Source organism: Meles meles, chromosome 2 (genome assembly GCF_922984935.1).
Source record: "Meles meles chromosome 2, mMelMel3.1 paternal haplotype, whole genome shotgun sequence".
NCBI classification, from domain to species: domain Eukaryota; kingdom Metazoa; phylum Chordata; class Mammalia; order Carnivora; family Mustelidae; genus Meles; species Meles meles.
In genome coordinates, this window is record NC_060067.1 from 63,423,710 (window position 1) to 63,444,249 (window position 20,540).

The following is a 20,540-nucleotide window of genomic DNA, read 5'->3' on the forward strand; positions in this document are numbered from 1 at the left end:
TGATGATATTTCCAAAAAGAAACAGGAAAAAAAAAGTAAGAACAAGGAAGGGAGAAAAAACCAGACCCCTCTGACTTCTGGAATACAGCCTACTGGAGGTGGGCCAGGACATGGAGGCTTCCTGTCATTTATTCTCATCAGACCCTCTCCAAGCAGAGCTGGGGACTTGCAGGCATTTAAAGGAAGGCATTTGGTCAGAAAGAAGGGAAAATTGCTGGCCAGGAATGAATTGTCTGTCCTGCTCATAATAAATAATTTAAAGCCAAGAGATAAGCCTGGAGGATTTTCAGAAGGCTGTGCTGCTCAAGCCAGGTTTGTGGGTGGTATTTGGAGCCATAGTAGAAGCCCAGGACACCTTCCCCAAGTGTCCTTTCTCTAAAAAGCTTGGCAAAAAAAGAAACACATTTTCACATTGAAACAGACTTGGTGCAGCTTGGTGTTAGAGGCAAAATCCATGCAGATGGTAAGGTCAAATTAGAAGGGTACAGAGGTGTTTTGTGTTTGTGGAAGATTGCATTGGACAGGTTCCCGTCAAGCTGCCCCAGGACTGCCCACACTCCCAGGGGTACAAGTCCATGTCCACACTAGGAGCTCTCTGATAGACAAGCTCGTCAATCACATTAGCTGGCCTCTGGTGGACACATTTGAGCAGCAGCATTTGAGAAGTATGTGATATGGGAAGAACATGAAATCAGGTTCAAGGATGTGACTTTAAGGGGCGCCTGGGTGGCTCAGCGGGTTAAAGCCTCTGCATTCGGCTCAGGTCATGATCCCAGGGTCCTGGGATCAAGCCCCGCATCGGGCTCTCTGCTTGGCTGGGAGCCTGCTTCCTCCTCTCTCTCTCTCTCTGCCTGCCTCTCTGCCTACTTGTAATCTCTATCTGTCAAAAAAATAAATCTTTAAAAAAAAAAAAAAAAAGGATGTGACTTTAAGTTCTGGTTCTACCAGTGACTTACCAGGTGACCATGGGACCATCATTTCACTTTTCTGGGCCAGTAATGTCATCTAGAAAGTAAGGAGGATTGTACTCTGGGACCTGAGGTTGCTACTAGCTCTAAAATTCTGCTTTGGCTCCTTTTTGTACCCATCTTAGAGCTACTATCTTGAATGTTCTCTGGAAGCTTCTGGAGCTCACATGTCACACAGAGCTGTATTGTTTATTCATTAAACATCACAGAATAGGAGATTGTGAAATAAGAGTATAGGGCAGAAACACTGACCCTCCTATCTGGTGGGGTCAGCTTATGTGTACCATGCCTTGAGGACCTACCCAGTCATGTCCCAGCACAGGCTCCCGGCCAGGCTGTGGGTCACTCCTACAAGCAAATTGTTATTTATCAATATTCTGCTTACTGCCCCAAAGACATCCACATCCTCATCCCTGGAACCAGCAAATGTGAGCTGATGGGGCAACTGGACTTTGTAGACAGGATTAAGTTAAAGACCATGAGACAGTCTTTACCTGGATTATTCAGGTGGGTCCCATAAGATCACAGGGGTCCTGATAAGTGAAAGGAAGGAGGAGTCAGAGCAGAGCAGGGAGACCAGCCTGTGAGAGCAGAGGCTGTAGTGATGCAGGGGTGGGGTGGGGGTGGGTGACGGCCATGAGCCACTGGGTGTGGGCACCTCTGGAAGCTGGGAAAGGGGTGGGGGCAGACTTTCCCCTAGAACCTCCAAAAGGATCATAGCCCTGCCGTCACCTTGATTGTAGTCCAAGTCCCATTTTAGACTCAGGACCCCTAGAATTGTGTGATAAGAAATTTGTAGTGTTTTACATCACTAAGTTTGTGGCAATTTGTTACAGCCACAGTAGGAAACTAGTAAAAACACTAATACTATTAATTCACTTATTATTATGATTTGAGTCAAATCATAACATGTCAAAGAGCATGTGAGGTGTTCAGAAGGGTGGATTCTGGTCCCAGACCTGCTGCTTACCAGTCAGGTGACCTCAGACAGACTTCTTTACCCCTCTGAGCTCCCGTTTCCTCAAAGCTACCTGACAACATTCAGGTACTATACAGAGATGCATGTATGTCTGTGTGTTTCTGCATGTGTGAATGTTTCTGTGTTTGTGTATGTCTGTGTGTCTGTGTGTTTCTGCATGTGTGCATATATGTCTCTGTGTTTGAGTCTGTGTGTGTGTCTGTGTCTGTGTATATGTGTCTGATTCTGTGTGTGTGTGGGTCTGTGTATGTGTGTTTCTTTATGTGTGCATGTCTCTGTATGTGTATGTCTGTGTATGTCTGAGTATATGTGTGTTTTCTACGTGTGTGCATATATGTGTCTTTTATGTGTCTCTGTGTTTGAGTCTGTGTGTATGTGTGTGTATATGTCTGAGTCTGTGTGTGTTTGTGTGTGCCTCAAACACAGAGAGATATGTAAAAACACTAATACTATTATTAGTGTTATTAGATGCTGCATCACTGCAGCCTCTGCTCTCACCTTCTGGTCCCTGCTCTGGCTCTGACTCCTCCTTCCTCTTTCACTTATCAGGACCCCTGTGATCTTATGGGACCCACCTGAATAATCCAGGTAAAGACTGTCCCATGGTCTTTAACTTAATCCTGTCTACAAAGTCCAGTTGCCCCATCAGCTCACATTTGCTGGTTCCAGGGATGAGGATGTGGATGTCTTTGGGGCAGTAAGCAGAATGTTGATAAATAACAATTTGCTTGTAAGAGTGGCCCACAGCCTTGCTGGGAGCCTGTGCTGGGACATCTGAGTCTGTGTGTATGTGTGTTTTTGCGTGTGTGCATGTCTGTATGTGTGTATATGTCTGTGTTTGTGTCTGTGTGTCTCTCTGTGCGTGTGCATATATATGTCTGTGTTTGAGTCTGTGTGTTTCTGTGTACCTGCATGTCTGTGTATGTGTGTCTCTGTGTGTGTCTGAGTCTGTGTATTTTTGTGTGTGTGCATGTCTCTGTCTCTGTCTGTGTGTCTATGTGTTGGTGTGTTTCTGCATGTGTGCATATATGTGTCTGTGTCTGTGTGTGTTTGAGTCTGTGTGTCTGTATATGTGTGTATGTGTCTGAGTCTATGTGTGTGTGTCTGAGACTGTGTGTTTGTGTGTTTGTCTGAGTCTGTGAGTGTATGAGGATATCTCTCTGTGTCTCTGTGTGTGCCTAAGTCTGTGTGTATGTGTGTTTCTGCAGGTGTGCATATATGCATATGTGTCTGTTTGAGTCTGTGTGTGTGCGTGTGTCTCTGTGTGTTTCTGTGTATGTGCATGTCTCTGAGTTTGTGTGTGTGTCTCTGCATGTGTGTGTGTGTAAAAAGAAAAAAGAGAAAAAATTAAAATACACAATTAAAATAGCATATAAATCAGGAAGACAGTGAGTAAAGTTGGTGTGTATTAAATTATTAGCATTATCCAGGAAATACTAAAAGTACTAATTTATATCAGATTTAACTAAGACACAGATTCATGAAATGATCTTTGGAGCAATTATAAAAAGAAGAAAAAATAACATAGAACAACCAAATGACTTTTTAAAAAAAGTAATGCGGAAGAAGACAAAGGAGGAGAGAGAACAGAATATTCCAACTAAACTGAATTTAAATAAGGAATTAAAAAAGAAAACACAGCATATAGAAGAGTGCCACATAGAACAGCCAATGGTAGGATGTTGTATTTAAACACAAGTATGCCAGTACTCTAATTAAAAGGAAGAATAGTTACATTGGATAAAACAAATACCTGTGTATATACTGTTCGTACCTTAGATGTAAAGATATAGGAAGATTGAAAATAAGATGATGGGAAAAACCCACGCCTGTAAATCCAGTACAGCAACACTGCTAACAGACTAAGTAGATCTTAAGGCAAGAAGGATAACCAGATATGAGAGAAGCTCTCAGTTCATCAGGAATACAACAATTCTAAAGCTGATATGCACTCCATATAGAGCATCACAATGTATAAGCTGAAAATGAGTATAAACTGAAAATTAGCCAAACGAAAATGAGAAATCTGGTCTCAGTATCTGATAGAACAAGTGGACAAAAACAGCAGTAGGAGGTTTGAGCGACACAGTGGACACATATGAGCTAATTAACATATATGGAACACTAAATCTTAGGACCATATAACACGCATTCCTTTCAGCATTCATGGGCCATTTATAAAAATTCACCATATGATCAGCCATAAAGCAAGTCTTAACACATTTCAAAGGATTAAATTTGGACTGTGTTCCCTGACCATAGCAGAACTGAGTTAGAAGCTGATTGCAAAAATATAGAGATAAAATCCTCATAAGTTTGGAAATTTAGATGTAAGTAGCATACACACTAAGTATTGAATGTGTGTTTCCAAGTAACTGGAGGGGCAAAAAGAAATCACAATGGAATTTTTTAAGTCATTTGAATTAAATTATAATGAAAACATTACATAAGACATTCTAAAGCCATATTTTGGATAAAATTTATAACCTCAAATGCAAATATTTAAAACAGGAAAGGCTAAAAGTAATCTAAGACTTCATCTCAAGAAGTTAGAAAAGGAAGTTTCATTGGAAAGCATCAGCAAGGTCAAAGTAAGTTCTAGAAGAGATTAATAACATTGATAAACACCTTGTGAGACTGTTTGCAAAGAGAGAAGGAATTAATAACTAATATTAAGAACTAAGTGGACAGATCCTAAAGCATAGAGAAAGAATATATCATGATGTGATATACTTGAAAATGGAAATGAAAGGTACAATGCCTAGAAAGAAAAAAAAAGCTTAACTAACAGCAATGAGAGAAGAAATAGAGTATCTGAATAGTCCTAGTCTATTAAATAAGTTGAACATATACTTGAAAACTTTCCATCAAAAGAGATTCAAGTCTCCTTTAAAAGAGAACAATGCCAACTCCTTATAAACATTTCCAGGGAATACTTCCCAACTTATTTTATGAGATGAGTGTATCTCTGATAGCTAGCCCAATAAGAACTTTACAGGAAAAAAATTACAGGTTAAGGAACAAAGATATAAAAATCCTAAACAAAGAATTAGCAATTTTAACAATAAATGTAACTATTTCAACAATAAAACATAAAAAGATAATATGTTGATACTGAGCTGAGTTATTCCAGCAATGGAAGATTGGATTAACATTTGAGAATCAATCAAGAAAGTTCATGTTTACAGAATACATTTTAGACAAAAATCATATTATTTGATATATGCAGAAAAGTCATTTGATGATGTTCAGTATCTATTTATGGTAAAAAAAAAAAAAGAAAAGGAAAAACACATCTAGTCAATTTTTTTCTAAACCAACTAATTTTCTTAAACTAATAAAGGCCACCTACCAAAACCTATAGCAGTCATCATATTGAGTACAATGTTAATAGGTTTTTCTCTGGGCTCAAGAGCAAGACAAGATATATGCTGTCACCACTGTGAGTCATAATAGTACAAGAGGTCCTAGCTAATGCAATGAGGCAAACAAAAACTTTTTAAATGTAAGATATAAAGATCGGTAAAGATGAACTAAAACTGTCATCTGTCACAGATATCATGAATGTATAAAACATCTAAAAGAATCTGTAAATAAACCTCAGAATGTGTGAGTAGATTTGGCTGCCAGGGTCTCTGGATAAAAGGTCATCATATTTGTATGCTTGTAATACTAAATGCAATGTCGTCTTTCTAGATAAGGTCAACAAACTAAAAGTAATTTTATTTGTGTGTAGAAAATTAAATTTATAAGTTATACCATCTGAAATGTTATAGAAACCATTACCCAAGAGTAAGCCCAATGGGAAATATGCAATGTCTCATCTCCTTATTATCTACAAAAAATCTATAAAATATTGTGGAGAGAAATTAGATACATAAATAGGGGGTGATCTGTGTTCATGAATTGGAAGACTCCACATTATGTAGGTTTTCCCTCTGTATTGATCCATAGATGCAGCGCAAACCCAAGCAAATCCAAGCAGGTTTTGTAAAATGGAAATTTCAGGCTGCTTCTAAAATGTATATGGAAATGCATAGTGCTGAGAATTCATCAGATCATCTTCCAGAAGAAAAATGGGAACACTTAATCTACTGGATATCAACACTTAGAGAGTTACAGTGGTTCAGATAGTACAGATTGGGGCAAAGACAGAAAAATAGATCAGTGAAAGAGAAATGAGACTTCTGAAGTTGACCCATACATATATGGGCACTTACCTATGGCAAAGTGGTAGCTGGAGAGCTGAAGGGAAGGGGTATCTTTTCAGCAAATGATACCAGGTCAGCTGGGGTCCCCAGCGGTTGTGAACTACAGGCTGGTCCTCAGTTATAATTGTGCTCTATGAGAACGGGCCCCAGTGGTAGCCTGAGGGGGGTTGCCGACTTCAAGAATGGAGCAGGTGTGTATATGCATCTATGTTTTGGGGCTTGGAAAATTGAATGTGAAATTTGCTTAAAACGGAATGCTTTTATGTGTTGCATCTTTCCAGAAACATCGATTCTTGGGGTAACAAGGAAGGAGAGTACTCATCTTGGCAACCATAAAAGAACCCTTTTTGCTTATGTGTTCAGCTATGGAATTTCTACAGTGATAGCTTTAGTTACTATTTCTACAGCTTAGCTGTTTACGTAAAGCAGAGGTTTATGGGTCAAGAGTTGGTGTGTGTATTTTTCTGCTGCCGCTCCTCCTTGGGGAATTGTCTTAGGGATAAAGTACAGACTACACCATCCAAGATGCTGAATGCTGCATCTGTATGGACACTGACATTTTCATTCCATTAAAAATGAAACTTGGACACCACTTTACCTCATACACGCAATCAGTCCCACACGGATTGTAGCTCTAAAGATGAGCGGTAAAACAGGAACTTTTCTAAAAGATAATGTGCTATATAGACTTTCCACCATCTTAGGATAGGGGAAGATTTCTTAAACAGGCAGAAAAGCACTAGTCTAAAGTAAAAGAATTGATAAATTGGAATACATTAAAATTAAAGACCTCATGCAAAAAAATCACCATTCATGAAGGACGAATACAGAGCAGGAAAATATTTGCAGTGAATGAAATCAACAAAGGGTTCATATACAGAATACATTAAGAACTCGTACAAATCAGGGGCACCTGGGTGACTCAGTGGGTTAAGCCTCTGCCTTCAGCTCGGGTCATGATCTCAGGGTCCTGGGATCGAGCCCCGCATCGGGCTCTCTGCTCAGCGGGGCGCCTGCTTCCCCCTCTCTCTCTCTGCCTGTCTCTCTGCCTACTTGTGATCTCTCTCTCTCTCTATCTCTATCTCTCTCTCTCCCTGTAGCAAATAAATTAAAATCTTAAAAATAAATAAATAAATAAATAATAAAAATAAAATCTCGAAGTAGGGGGCACCTCGGTGGCTCAGTGGGTTAAGCCTCTGCCTTCAGCTCGGGTCATGATCTCAGGGTCCTGGGATCAAGCCCCACGGCGGGCTCTCTGCTCAGCAGGGAGCCTGCTTCCTCCTCTCTCTCTGCCTGCCTCTCTGCTTACTCGTGATCTCTCTCTGTCAAATAAATAAATCTTAAAAAAAAAAGAACTCTTACAAATCAATAATAAAAACACAGAAAAACTTTTACAAAAATGGCTAAGAGATGGAACGGGCTTCTTCACAAAAATGGCCAAAAGATACATAAAATCATATTAGTATTCCTCAAAAAAAATAGAACTCCCTTATGATCCAGAAGTGACAAGACTGAGTGTTTACTTCCACAATACAAAAACACTAATTTAAAGGAATACATGTGCTCCTATGTTTATAGCAGCATTGTTTACAATAGCCAAATTATAGAAGCAGCCCAAGTGCCCCTCAATAGATGAATGGATAAAGAAGATGTGGAACACACACACACACACACACACACACACACACACACACAGGAATAGTACTCAGCCATCAAAAAGAATAAAATCTTGCCATTTGCAATGACATGGATGGAGCTAGAGAGTGTAATGCTAAGTGAAATAAGTCAGGCAGAGAAGGACAAATACCATATGATTTCACTCATATGTGGAATTTGAGAAATAAAACAAAGGACAAAAAGAGACAAACCAAGAAACAGACTCTTAACTCTCTCTAGAGAACAACTGATGGTTATCAGAAGGGAGGTGGGAGGGGGGGTGTGGGGAATAGGGGCTACGGATGAAGGAGGGCACTTGTCGTGATAAGCGCTGGGTGTTGTATGGAGGTGTCAGTTCACTATATTGTCCACCTGAAACTAATGTCACACTGAATGTTAATCATACTGGAATTAAAATTAAATCTCTCATTAGTAATTACTAGTTAGTAATTAAATAAGTAATATAATGCATATTAAAGCCATGATTGCTAAAACTTAAAAAGACCAATAATGCCAAATATTGGCCAAAAATGTGGAGCAAAGTATATTTCATACATCTCTCATAAAGGTGTAAATTGGTGTGATAATTTCAGGAAATTGGCTCTATTAAAACTGAACAAATGTATCTTATGGTTGCAATTTATATATATAAATGTGCATACATGTGCACCAAAGGACTTGCTTTAGAATGTTTACAGGGCCCTGTTAGTGTTGATCCTAAACTGGAAAATGCCGGAGTGTCCATCAACAGGAAGGTGGATGAAGTGGGATATACTCATACCTGGGACTATTAGAAAGCAATAAAAACAAACAAATTGCAGTTACATGCATGCTGCAACATGGATGCATTTCACACCCATGAAAAACACAAAGAGATGAGAGACAAAAGAAATGCATCAGCTAGGGGGCGCCTGGGTGGCTCAGTGGGTTAAAGCCTCTGCCTTCAGCTCAGGTCATGATCCCAGGGTCCTGGGATCGAGCCCCACATGGGGCTCTCCGCTCAGCGGGGAGCCTACTTCCTCCTGTCTCTCTGCCTGCTTGTGATCTCTCTCTCTGTCAAACGAATGAATAAAAAAAAAATAGAAAGAAATGCATCGGCTATGGTTCTACACACGGAGCATTGGTGATAGCAGTCAGGCTGGCAGTGGCCTCTGTGAAGAAGGGGGAGGATGAGGCTTCTGAGGAAGCACAGGGTGGGGGGCTTCTGGGATGCTGGTAGCGTAGGTTGATTCTTGACCTAGGTGGGGTTTGCACAGCTGTGCGCATTTTGTGATCATTCCCCGGACCACATTGTGCAATTTAAAGATGTGGGTCATATTTTCATTTTCAAAAATTAAGACTATTCTGTTTAGTAAAATGATTTGAACTGGACTCAAATTTTTTTGCACCCCAGTAGGAAAATGGACATTTCCAGTTGTCCCTAAAGTATTTCCTTCAGCATCTCTGATTTCCCTAGAGAATGTTTTCCGAGGTCCCTTCTGCTTTTCACAAGCTGAGAGCTGCTGCTCAAATTGGACTCTAGGAGGACTGGGGCCGCTAAGCCAGTCCCGTGTGAGGGAGTGTGCCCCTGACCACTCCTTGTGCACCATCAGGCCGTGCATCTCAAGGAAGGGGAAGGGCTATGAAATGAGGCTCTGTGTTCCCAACATGCCGTGAGTCAGCCTGGGACAAGTGCATCTGTATACATTCACAGGCCTCTAAAAGGCTTTTCCACCCAGTGCAGGTGGAGAACTTTCTTGAAACTGAGAAGCACTTATAAAATGCTGTAAACTGGGTAATACAGTATCTGCCCGACCTGAGTGCCCTGATTTACATAGAGGCATTGCCAGCTAGTGGGAAGAGCTCGAGTTCCAGAATCAGAGACCTGATCTTCAGGGCAAAATAATCTCTTTGGGCATCTCTGGATGTCACTTGGCGATTTGGGAAAGTTACTCCATCTGTGCCACAGCTTCCTTATGTTTAGAATAAGGATAATAATAGTACATTTACTTCAATGGGTTACTATAAAAATATATAATATATGTAAAGAGATAAGAAAGATCCCTGCTCCTTGGTAAGCCCTGGGTATGTTGGCTGTTAACACCACGTTTACCATCACTGACACCCCCTCCACCATCAACTTCACATCCACCACCTCCATTACCATTGTCACCGCCATATCCTCCTCCATGGCCATCACCCCCACCATCACCTCCAGCATCCCCTCCACCACCTTCACCTCCATCACCCTCACCACTACCACCACTATCACCTCCATTACCACCGTCACCACCGCATCGTCCTCCACAGCCATCACCCCCATCCCATCACCACTACCATCACCTTACCCCCATTGCCACCATCACCCCCATCACCACCATCATCATCACCACCATCATCAATTTCCCCTTCTATGAAATCTACCTCCCATGCATACGTTAAGCATGAAATAATATAGGGCGTGTGAAAGTATTGGCAGTCCATGCAGAATGCTGGGAGTGGCATTGTGGCTACGCTGCTGCTCTTGAGAGGGCACGTGGAAGAGGGAAGGGCTCTGACCAGTCTCCCTTGAGGATGATGGCCCTCACACTGACCACGGTACTCCTCCCTTGGAGAAGACTGTCCTCTCATGGCTGCCATGCTTCCTTCACAGGCATTGCCCTCAGTGTGCTCCCCATGTACCTGAATGAGATCTCGCCCAAGGAGATCCGTGGCTCTCTGGGGCAGGTGACTGCCATCTTCATCTGCATCGGCGTGTTCGCCGGGCAAATGCTGGGCCTGCCTGAGCTGCTGGGAAAGGTAAGTATGGCTTGTCAGCCCACCTTGATGCTTCTTATTTCATGCTTTCCTCTCAGTTCCCCATGTCCCTTTCAGGACCAAGGGTAGTCAAAGGTGAGCCTGCGTCCAAAGGCTTATCCCTGTGTCTTGGAATTCCTTAGTGTTCAGGCCTTTCCCTTATTATTGAGAGACAGCTGCTGAGTTCCTTTGATTGCATTGTTTTTTCGTTTTTTTTTTTTTTTTAGAACATAAAGAACACATAACAAATTCAAACCTTACACAATGTTCAGATCCGCCCACCCAATAGCTGTTGTCAGCAGCTCAATTTGTATTTATTGAGGCTTTCTTCTTTGCTTATACAAACCTATATAAACATATATACATTTTTAAAATGGAACCATGCCATGCACGTTGTTCAGCAGCATGCTGTTTTCATTTACTATAGCTGGGGCATCTTTCCAAGATGTTTTGCTTTGCTCTACCTTGTTCTTTCTTTCCTGCATACATATGTGGTTGCACAGTCTTCTGTTTTGGGAAGTGGGAGGGTCTGACTTTGAATCCCAGTTCAACAGCTGACTTGCTGTGTGGCCTTGGCAGGGAGGAAAGCCTCACCCAGGTTGGGGTGGGGAGAGTGGGATCAAGGAAGGCCTCCCAGAAGAGGTGGCCTCTAGACAGCTGTGCAGCTGAGCAGGAGTTAGGCAGGTGATGATGGGGTTTGGAGAGAAGATATTGCAGAGGGGAGTAATGGAAGAAAAAGCCTGCAATGAGGACTAGCCCTGCCAGGATTCAAGTACCTTGAGGTTCTAGGGGAGAGCCTGTGTGGGGAGCATGAGAGGCAAGGTGCCTGTTCATTGAGCCGCAGTAGACTTTATCCTGGGGGACTGGGGAGCCCAGTGGCACTTGAGCAGGGAAGTGACATGGCCAGCTCCAAGTTAGAAGGTGGCTCTGGGGGTAGGGATGGTGTGGACATGTGGACTTGGTGGGGAAGGGCCGGAAGGGAGGGGAGGATCTGGCAGAGACTGGAGAGAGGGTTGAGGCAGTGGTCCTGGGGAGAGGGGGAGGAGATGGAGTCTACAGACTTGCTTCCTGTGTGTCCCACCAGGATGAGGGAAGAAGGGCATGGCCTTCCCACCTACACTGGAAGATTGGAGGGAGGGAGGAGATGGATCACTGGTACTGAAAAAATTAAATTAAAAAAACAAAAAATCAAGGGCAGCGTTGTTGAGATCACTGACCCTCATCAAGGGAACTGTCTCTAGCCCTTTGCCCTCCCTGGAGGTTTCAGGCCACTCAGTTGATTGGCTCCGTGGCATCCAGCCCCCATCCTTAGATGCTTTCCAAAAGTCACTTCATTAACATAAACTCAGGTGTGGCTTAAAGGGGTTTTAATGAATATCAAGACACCTTTATTACTCATATCTCTTAGGAAATTCCAAGGGTTTTAGAAGCTCTGAGTCAGGAATGAGGAAGACCAAAATATATGTTTCTTTTCATAATTCACAGTAAGACAGTAAGAGCTCAGGTAGGGAGATATAGGGCCCCTTTCTGTCTGAGCCTCAGTGACCCTGGCGCCAGCTCCTGACTCATTCAGGGAGGGTTTGCAAGCTGAGGATCAAGGCTGGCAAGATAATGGGAGCTGGATAGCATTTATCACTTAAAAATATTTTTGAGTGTTTGCTGACTTTTTTTATTATGTTAAAATATGCATAAGATTTAGCATTTTAACCATTTTTGAAGTGTATTGTGTAGGTCTTTTTATACTTGACCTGATCCTGGTCACTGAGGAAACATCTGCTCATCTTTCATTATCAGCCCTTTGGGTTATTATGGTGGCTGTTTTGTTTTTCTCTTTTGCAAAAACAAAAACAGCTCACACCTTACATTTGTGGTTGTCACATGCGTGATGATTTCTATAATTAACGTGAGCATAGTGGAAACAGTCTCCTTAGCCAAGTGAGATCCCACATTAAAGAGACTCTTTTACTTTTGGTTTTTAAAATATTTTAAAATTCTAAGACTCAACATTATATGTGTGACATTTGGCAGTGTGTCAGTCGCCAATGGTCAGTGATCTCAACAACCCTGCCTTTGTAATGAAGCCTTCACAACCCCCCACAAAGGATGGCGTTTGGAGAGCTTCCAGGTTGGTGGACATGGACGAATCTGGGAGAGTGACATTTGGGAGAAGGAAGGAAAGTTCCGTGCCCTCCGCATGCCTTTCCCCATGTGTCAAATGTGTGATAAAAATGATGTAACAATGGCGGCCTCTACCCCTTAAATGTAAAAATGTATTTTAAAGTCAACAAATAGAACTGGGGTCCTCGGAGTAAGAAAGTAAGCAAACGTCTGCTCCCATAGAGAGGCTAAGCTTTTCTCTTTCAAGATAAGTTCCAGCTCCTCATCACATGCCTCACATCAGCTTTGGGTCCTTCCTGCTACTGAGAGCTCAGGCTGTTGTAGCAAATACCACAGGCTGGGAAGCTTATAAACAAGACAGTTTGTATCACTCATAGTTCTGGAGGCGGAAAGTCTGAGATCAGGGGACCAGATCTGGAGAGGGCTCACTTCCCACCTTGTGGGCCGCCGCCTTCTCACTCTGTCCTCAAATGGGGAGAGAGATTCTCTTTTTCAGGTCTTTTCGGATAAAGGCATTCATCCTACTTGTGGGGTCTCCCACCCTCATGACCTAATCACCTCCCAGAGGCTCCACATCCTAACATCATCGCCTTGGGATTAGGTTTCAACATGTGAATTGGGGTGGGGGGGGGGTGCAAACATTCTATCCGTAACCTGTCCCTTGGTCTTTCTTAAACTTGTCTTGTCTCTTCATTCACTCACTCCTTTACTCATTCAACACATTCTTGAATACTGAGTTGGGTGCAGGAGCTGCAGCTTTGGGCATGTACATGAACTGGGTATATTCTGACATTTATGATGTTTGTGGTCTGCATGGACCCTGTGACCCTGGGAAGCTCACCACCTCCGTGACCCAGAGTCCTCCTCGGTAGCAGGCATGCTTCCAAGTCCCAAGTCCCCAGGCTTCACTCCAGCATGACTTCCCCTGGGGAACATCTCTGGCAAACAGTGACACTGTTCCGCATGTCCCCAGAACAGACACCTTACACGGATACCTGTCCCCTGTTATCATGTCTGTTTGCTTCTGCGTCTTTTCCCTCTGGTACATCCTGTCTTACTGACGTGTATGTACACGAAATTCAGGGGTAGCAAGTTAACTCCCTTATTCAGCAAATATTTGAAGGTGCTCTGTGCCATGTGTTGGGCTGGTTTTTGGTGGCCGTGCACAGAGGAGATCAGACTAGTCCTTGCCCTTGGGGAAAGGAAAGACAAATAACTGGAGATCACCAGCATGATGGGGGGAATGTAGGGTACTGTCCTAGAGCAGGGTGCCCAGAATGGTTGGTTTTCCTCTACAAGTGACATTGAAACTCATGCCTTGAGGATTAGTAGGACTTACCCAGGCTAGGCTGAGGAGGGAGAGAGAGGCAGAGGCAAGAAACTGTTCCAGGTGGAGGGGAAGGTATAAGTGAAGGCCCTGTCATTTTTCCAGAGCTGAAGCCCCTGGGGGATGGGATATTGAGAGGAAGAGAGGAAGGGGGCACTGGAAAGGTAAGAGGGGCCACATTCTGGGAGCAAGGAGCCCCACATACCATGAGGTACAATGAAGCGTGGGCAAGATGATGGGCTTAGTGGTCCTGTGGCGGCTAGGGGGCTGAGCCCCATCCAGTGAGACCAGCTGCTGCTGTTTCCACGCCAGATACTGAGCTACAGCTGATAGATTTTCTGATTTCCAAGAGAAGTTAGAATCCCGGTATTTATGTTGTATTTCTTGATTTTTAAATATTGGAAACCATTTGGCAAGGAAGGAAGGAAGGAAGGAAAGAAGGGAAAGAAGGAAGGAAGAAAGGAAAGAAGGGAAAGAAGGAAGGAAGGAAGAAGGAAGGAAGGAAGGAAGGAAGGAAGGAAGGAAGGAAGGAGCGAGCCTTCCATTTGTGGGCTGGATCCTGCCTGGGGTTGACTTCTCACACACCCTGATGGGGAGCAAGAGCACCTGTGGAGGCTTAGCTTTATTCAAGAGTCCTGAGCAGTCCTCCACAGGCAGAAATAAGGCAACAATGGGATAAGCCATGCACTTGAGAAAAAGAGGCCTGCGTGGCTTAGTCGGTTAAGTGACCACCCTTGATCTCGGCTCAGATTATGATCTCCTGGTCCTGAGTTCAAGCATGCATTGGGCTCCACACTGGGTGTGGAGCCTACTTTAAGGGAAAAAAAAAAAAAAAAAAAAAAAAGACTTGTGCTGCCGTGTGGAGAAAATATTAGACCCCAGTCAAACCCAGAGAGACCGCACTGGTCCAGTGGGGAGACGGGAGCTTGGATTAGAGTAGTGGCAGTGGGCACAGGGACAAGCAGACAAGCTCGCTTGGTGAATGGTGGAGCGCAGTGTCCAGGGGAGGAGGAGTCAGGATAAGTCCTGGTGTCCTGTGCATCAGATGCTGAAATAGGGAGTCCTGGAGGAGAAGCAGCTTTGCAGGGGATGAGATGACAAGGTCACTGAGATGAACTGCCCAAGTCATAGAGCAACTTGAAGGCAGAGCTGATTTGAAGACCCAGGAACCTGGATTCCCAGTGCCTAGATTTCCAGTCAGGGGTTCCCCCGCAGTAACAAAGCTTGCAAGCCTGGTGCTGACCATCAGCACAGTGCCCAGGCCTGCCACTCCGAGCCAGCCAAGAAGGTGAGCCATGGCTCCCCAGAGGCTTCTTCCCGTCAGGTTGGATTTTTCCAGAGTCTTGGACTTGGCTAGAGGATATGTGACTCAGTAACTGCCGTATTTTCAAAGCCGTGCTCCAGGAAAATAGATATTGGGTGTCCATCACAGGAAGGAATGTCAAATGGAAACTTTTCATTGATCTCTGCGGGCACTGATGGTATTCTGGTTGTGTGAGACCCACAGTTATTTCACCTGAGTGTAAGAATCTCATTTTCTCTGTTTTCATCATATTTCTTATTTACCTTCAAAGACAGAGACAACTGAGCTTGTGAGGGGAAAAAAAAAAAAAAAAAACAACAACCCTAAAGAGAGCAGGACTGTGTTTCCATGCAAGCAATTGCTTTGAAATGCAGAGGCTGGAGGAAGTAGTGGGAAGACTTCTAGAACAGACCCCCCGGAAGGCAAGACAGGGAAGTAAATGTAGGAATTAACACTTATGCTGCAAATTTAATCAAACACACATCATAGAACATGTGGGAGTTGAACATCTATGTGACATTTTATGCTTCCAAAGGATATTTTAAAAACATATTAATTAGCTGTTTCTCCTGCATTGAGAAAGAAGAAAGGAACTTGGATGAAAATTGTAGGCAGAGGTGTGAGAAGACAGGGGAGCACGTGGGGCCATCAGCGTGTGGTTCATATGCCTGGGGGTGGGGGTGTCCGTTCCGGGTGAGCTAGCGGGCCGGGACAGATGGGGGGGGGCTCCCAGTCCATCACTGTTCTTGGGGCATACACTTCACAGACGACTTACATCCATTTTGTTCTTTTGTAGAAATATCTTGTGCTCAGCTCAGAACATTTGAAAAACAGAGAAGGAAGTAAAACCACTTGAAATTCTGGCATATTAGGGGAGGCAGTTACTTTGAGCCTTTTGGTCTGTTTCTTTCCATGTTTCTATAAATCTGTTATCCAATAGAGATTAACACTGTGCCCAGCTTTGTGTTTGGCTTTTAGAAAATCTCTACCATATCAAAGTCATTTCTGTATCTCACTAAAGACTCTTCGTAAGCACACTTGTAGTGTCAGTAAACATTCAGCAGTAACATCGTAATTCCATCAGAAAGGTGCCCTGCGACTGTTGTCCGTTACTGAACGTCTTAGCCTTTTGAATTTTCACTGTGAATGATATCAAAACAAATACCTTTTTCATAAATCTTTTTCCTTAAAGTTTGCATCTAAGTTCCAGTTAACGTACAGTGTAGTATTAGTTTCAGGTGTACAAAACGGTGATTCAACACTTCCAGTGCTCATCACAAGTGTGTTTCTCAATTCCCATCACCTGTGCCACCATTCCCTCCATGAATATTTTAAATCTTTCCTGTTGACTTACTTGAGTCTTCTGATTATGATACCCATTGTGTACAATATGGAAGAATGTGGAAAATAAGAGCATTAAACTTCTATATTTTACCATTTCTGGATAAAGATTCTAACGGCTTTTAATTTTTCTTGCTATTATTTTTTTTTTTAAAGATTTATTTATTTGACAGATAGAGATTACAAGTAGGCAGAGAGGCAGGCAGAGAGAGAGGAGGAAGCAGGCTCCCAGCTAAGGAAAGAGCCCGATGCGGGGCTCGATCCCAGCACCCCGGGATCATGACCTGAGCTGAAGGCAGAGGCCTTAACCCGCTGAGCCACCCAGGCGCCCCCTTGCTATTATTTTTAATCATATAATCTTAGACACACAACTCGTTTACTTCATTCCATGTATAATTTTCTATATGCTGATTATATTGTAACATTATGTTGTGAATAAGGCATTGAAATTATTTGGCATGATAATTTTAATAATCATACAATATTTTTTGAGTTACCATGGTCTGCTTCATTGTTCCTTTATTTTCTGGAAGTTTGGATTGTTTCCAGTGTTTATTAGTGAAACACTATAATTTGAGAACTTGAGATGAACAATCCTCTCCATAAATCATTATTCAACTCTCTAATTATTCAAGTGGTTTAGTGCCCCAGAAATGGAAACAATAGGTCAAAGAATACAAATTTATTTAAGACTTTTTTTTATTATGTTAAGTTTGCCACTGTATAGTACATAATTAGTTTTTGATGTAGTGTTCAGTGATTCATTAGTTAAGTAGAATACCCAGTGCTCATCACAGCACATGCCGTCCTCAATACCCATCACCCTGTTACCCACTCCACGAACCAACCTCCCCCCTGAAACCCTCAGATTGTTTCACCAGGGTCCTAGTCTCTCATGTTTCATCTCCCTCTCTGGTTTCTCCCCCTTTGGATTTCCCTCCCTTCCCCTATGGTCCTCTGTGTTATTGCTTATGTTCTACATATGAGTGAAACCATATGATAATTGTCTTTCTCTGCTTGACTTATTTCACTTAACATAATCCCCTCCAGTTCCATCCAGGTCAATGCAAATGGTAGGTATTCATCCTTTCTGATGGCTGAATAACATTGCATTGTATATATGGACCACATCTTCTTTATCTGTTTGTCTGTTGAAGGATGTCTCAGTTCCTCCTGAAGTTTGGCCATTGTAGACATTACTGCTATGAACATTGGGATGCATGTAGCCCTTCTTTTCGTTATAGCTGCATCTTTGGACTAAATACCCAGTAGTGCAATTGTTGGGTCATAGGGTAGCTCTATTTTTAACTTTTTGAGGAACCTCCACACCATTTTCCAAAGTGGCTGTCCACCTTGCATTCCCACCAACAGTGTAAGAGTGTTCCCCTTTCTCCATATCCTCTCCAACATTTGGTGTTTCTTGACTTGTCAATTTGTGCCATTCTAAGTGTGGTTTTGATTTGAATGTCCCTGATAGCTAATGATGATGAACATTTTTTTAATGTGTCTGTTAGCCATTTGTATGTCTTCTTTGGAGAAGTGTCTGTTCATGTCTCCTGCCCATTTTTTTACTGAATTATTTGCTTTTTGGGTGTTGAGTTTGAGAAGTTCTTTAGAGATCTTGGATATCAGCACTTTTTCTCTAGTGTCATTTGCAAGTATCTTCTCCCATTCTGTGGGCTGCCTCTTAGTTTTGATGACTATTTCCTTTGCTGTGCAGAAGCTTTTGATCTTGATGAAGTCCCAAAAGTTCATTTTTGATTTTGTATCCTTTGCTTTTGGAGATGTGTCTTAAAAGAAGTTGCTGTGGCCAATGTCAAAGAGTTACTGTTATGTTCTCCTCTAGGATTTTGATAGATTCCTGTCTCACATTGACGTCTTTCATCCATTTAGCATTTATCTTTGTGGGTGGTGTAAGATAGTGGTCAAGTTTCATTCTTCTACACATAGCTGTCCAATTTCCCCAGCACAATTTATTGAAGAGACTGTCTTTTTTTCCATTGGATATTTTTTCCTGCTTTGATGAAGATTAGTTGACCATAGAGTTGAGGGTTCCTATCTGGGCTCTCTATTCTGTTTCATTGGTCTCTGTGTCTATTTTTGTGCTAGTACTGTGCTGTCTTGGTGATCCATCTTGGTTTTTAGTAGACTATCTGCAATGCGTAAAATATCTTCTGATTTTTATTAAGCTATTGATGCTTTTCTGTTCCTGACAATCAATTATTGGATGTGTTATAAGATTAGAATGTCTTATATTAAACCATCCTTACCTTCCTGGGATACATCTTCCTTGGACTTTATGGAATATTTTTATATGTTGTTAAATTTGATTCATTCCTATCTTGTTTAGTGTTTATATACTTAGGTCCATAGATGAAATTTGTCTAGAATTTTTTTGTGTTTAACCCATATTTTTATCTCTTTTCATCTTTTACTGTTTGTAGAGTAGTTTCTGTAACATTAGTTGATAATTAAAGTGTCAAAAGAATTCACTAGTAAAACAGTCTCAACCTAGTTTTTCAGGAAGAAATTCTTTGAAGAAATTTTATCAGTTTCTTCTTTAATAATCTAATCTATTTTCTCCTGAGTCAATTTTGTTAATTGCTATCTTTTCATTTAAGTTATATATTTCATTGATGCTTTCAAATATGGGTGCTGCCATACATTCAACTATATAAGTTTTAACATCCTTCATGTCTGTGTGTCTTCTCATTCAATTTAGTTTTACCTGCTGGATTTTGTGTGCTCTCTCTCTCTCTCTTTTTTTTGGTTTTGTTTTGTTTTTGTTTTGCTTTCTCTTTTTAAAAACAAGATTTCCAAGTGGTTGCCTCTAATTTTGTTATTTGATAGACTAAACTCTGTTATTAATTTAGTGCTTCCCAGAGTCATTAACTTCTGCTTTGTTACTATTCATACTTTTTTTTCTTTAAACTGAGATTGCCAACATTCTTGCAATTGTCATATGCCACTTTCTCAGCGTGATTGTTTCCTATATATTTTGTCATTTTGATTCTGTATTCAGAACAATTAATTATTTCAAACAATGTTCTCAGTCCTCAAATAGATGTGACTTTGTTATTGTCACTCATTGCCAGTTGTGCTTTGTTGTATAAAGAGAAGTAATCCATTGTGTCCCCCACTCTGTGGCCTGTTTGTGATCCACCTGGGTAAACATTCTATGTTTGCTTAAGGACAGTAGCTCTTTCTTACGCCACTATACCCTATAGACCTGGCATTACCAAATGGTCATATTTCATCCCAGTCATTATTATTGATCTACAAAATAACAAAGGGTCTCATACCAAAGGATTCCACCATGAGATTAAAAAGAGATAAGAAAATGTGATTCTGTAACAGAAGAGTGAACTCCAAACGGAAGGTCACGGAACAGCTTCAGCTGAATCATAGTACAGTGTGGCGCAGTGTAGAGTGGGATGGAGTAGGATGGAGTGGTGCAGTGAGGTGTAGCACTTATGGTGTGGGGCATTGCAGTGGGTGTGTGGGTTCCAATGCCAGACAGCATAGGTCTGCATCCCAGCACCACCACTCCTGCATGGTGGGATTTTGAGTAGGTTACAAAACCTCTCTGGGCCTGTCTCCTCCCCTCTTCAATGGGATTACAGTGGCACCTGTTTCATGAGGCTTTTGTAAGGCTTGGAGAAGGATATGCATGCCAAACACTTGGAACAGTGCCTGTAACTGGTGCTAAATTGATGTAAGCCAATATCTCATTTTATTTATGTAGCAGTATTTGGTACAAAGTATTATTACTTTCTGTTTTACAGATTAAAAGCTCAGCCTCAGATAGGTTTAATAATTATTACCCAGCTGACTGTAGCAGGAAGGCTGTGGAGCCTAAGTT

The 20,540-nt window shown here is 42.0% G+C and overlaps 1 protein-coding gene across 6 annotated transcripts in view; it reads left to right on the forward strand.

Moving 5' to 3' along the window:
• SLC2A9 (solute carrier family 2 member 9) overlaps positions 1-20,540 on the forward strand; it is a 237,817-nt gene that overhangs the window by 83,236 nt on the left and 134,041 nt on the right. For all 6 annotated transcript variants that reach the window (XM_045997129.1, XM_045997130.1, XM_045997131.1 and 3 more), the window contains one exon: positions 10,447-10,592. In XM_045997129.1, the coding sequence (XP_045853085.1) occupies positions 10,447-10,592 (146 nt within the window). The remainder of the gene's footprint in view (positions 1-10,446; positions 10,593-20,540) is intronic.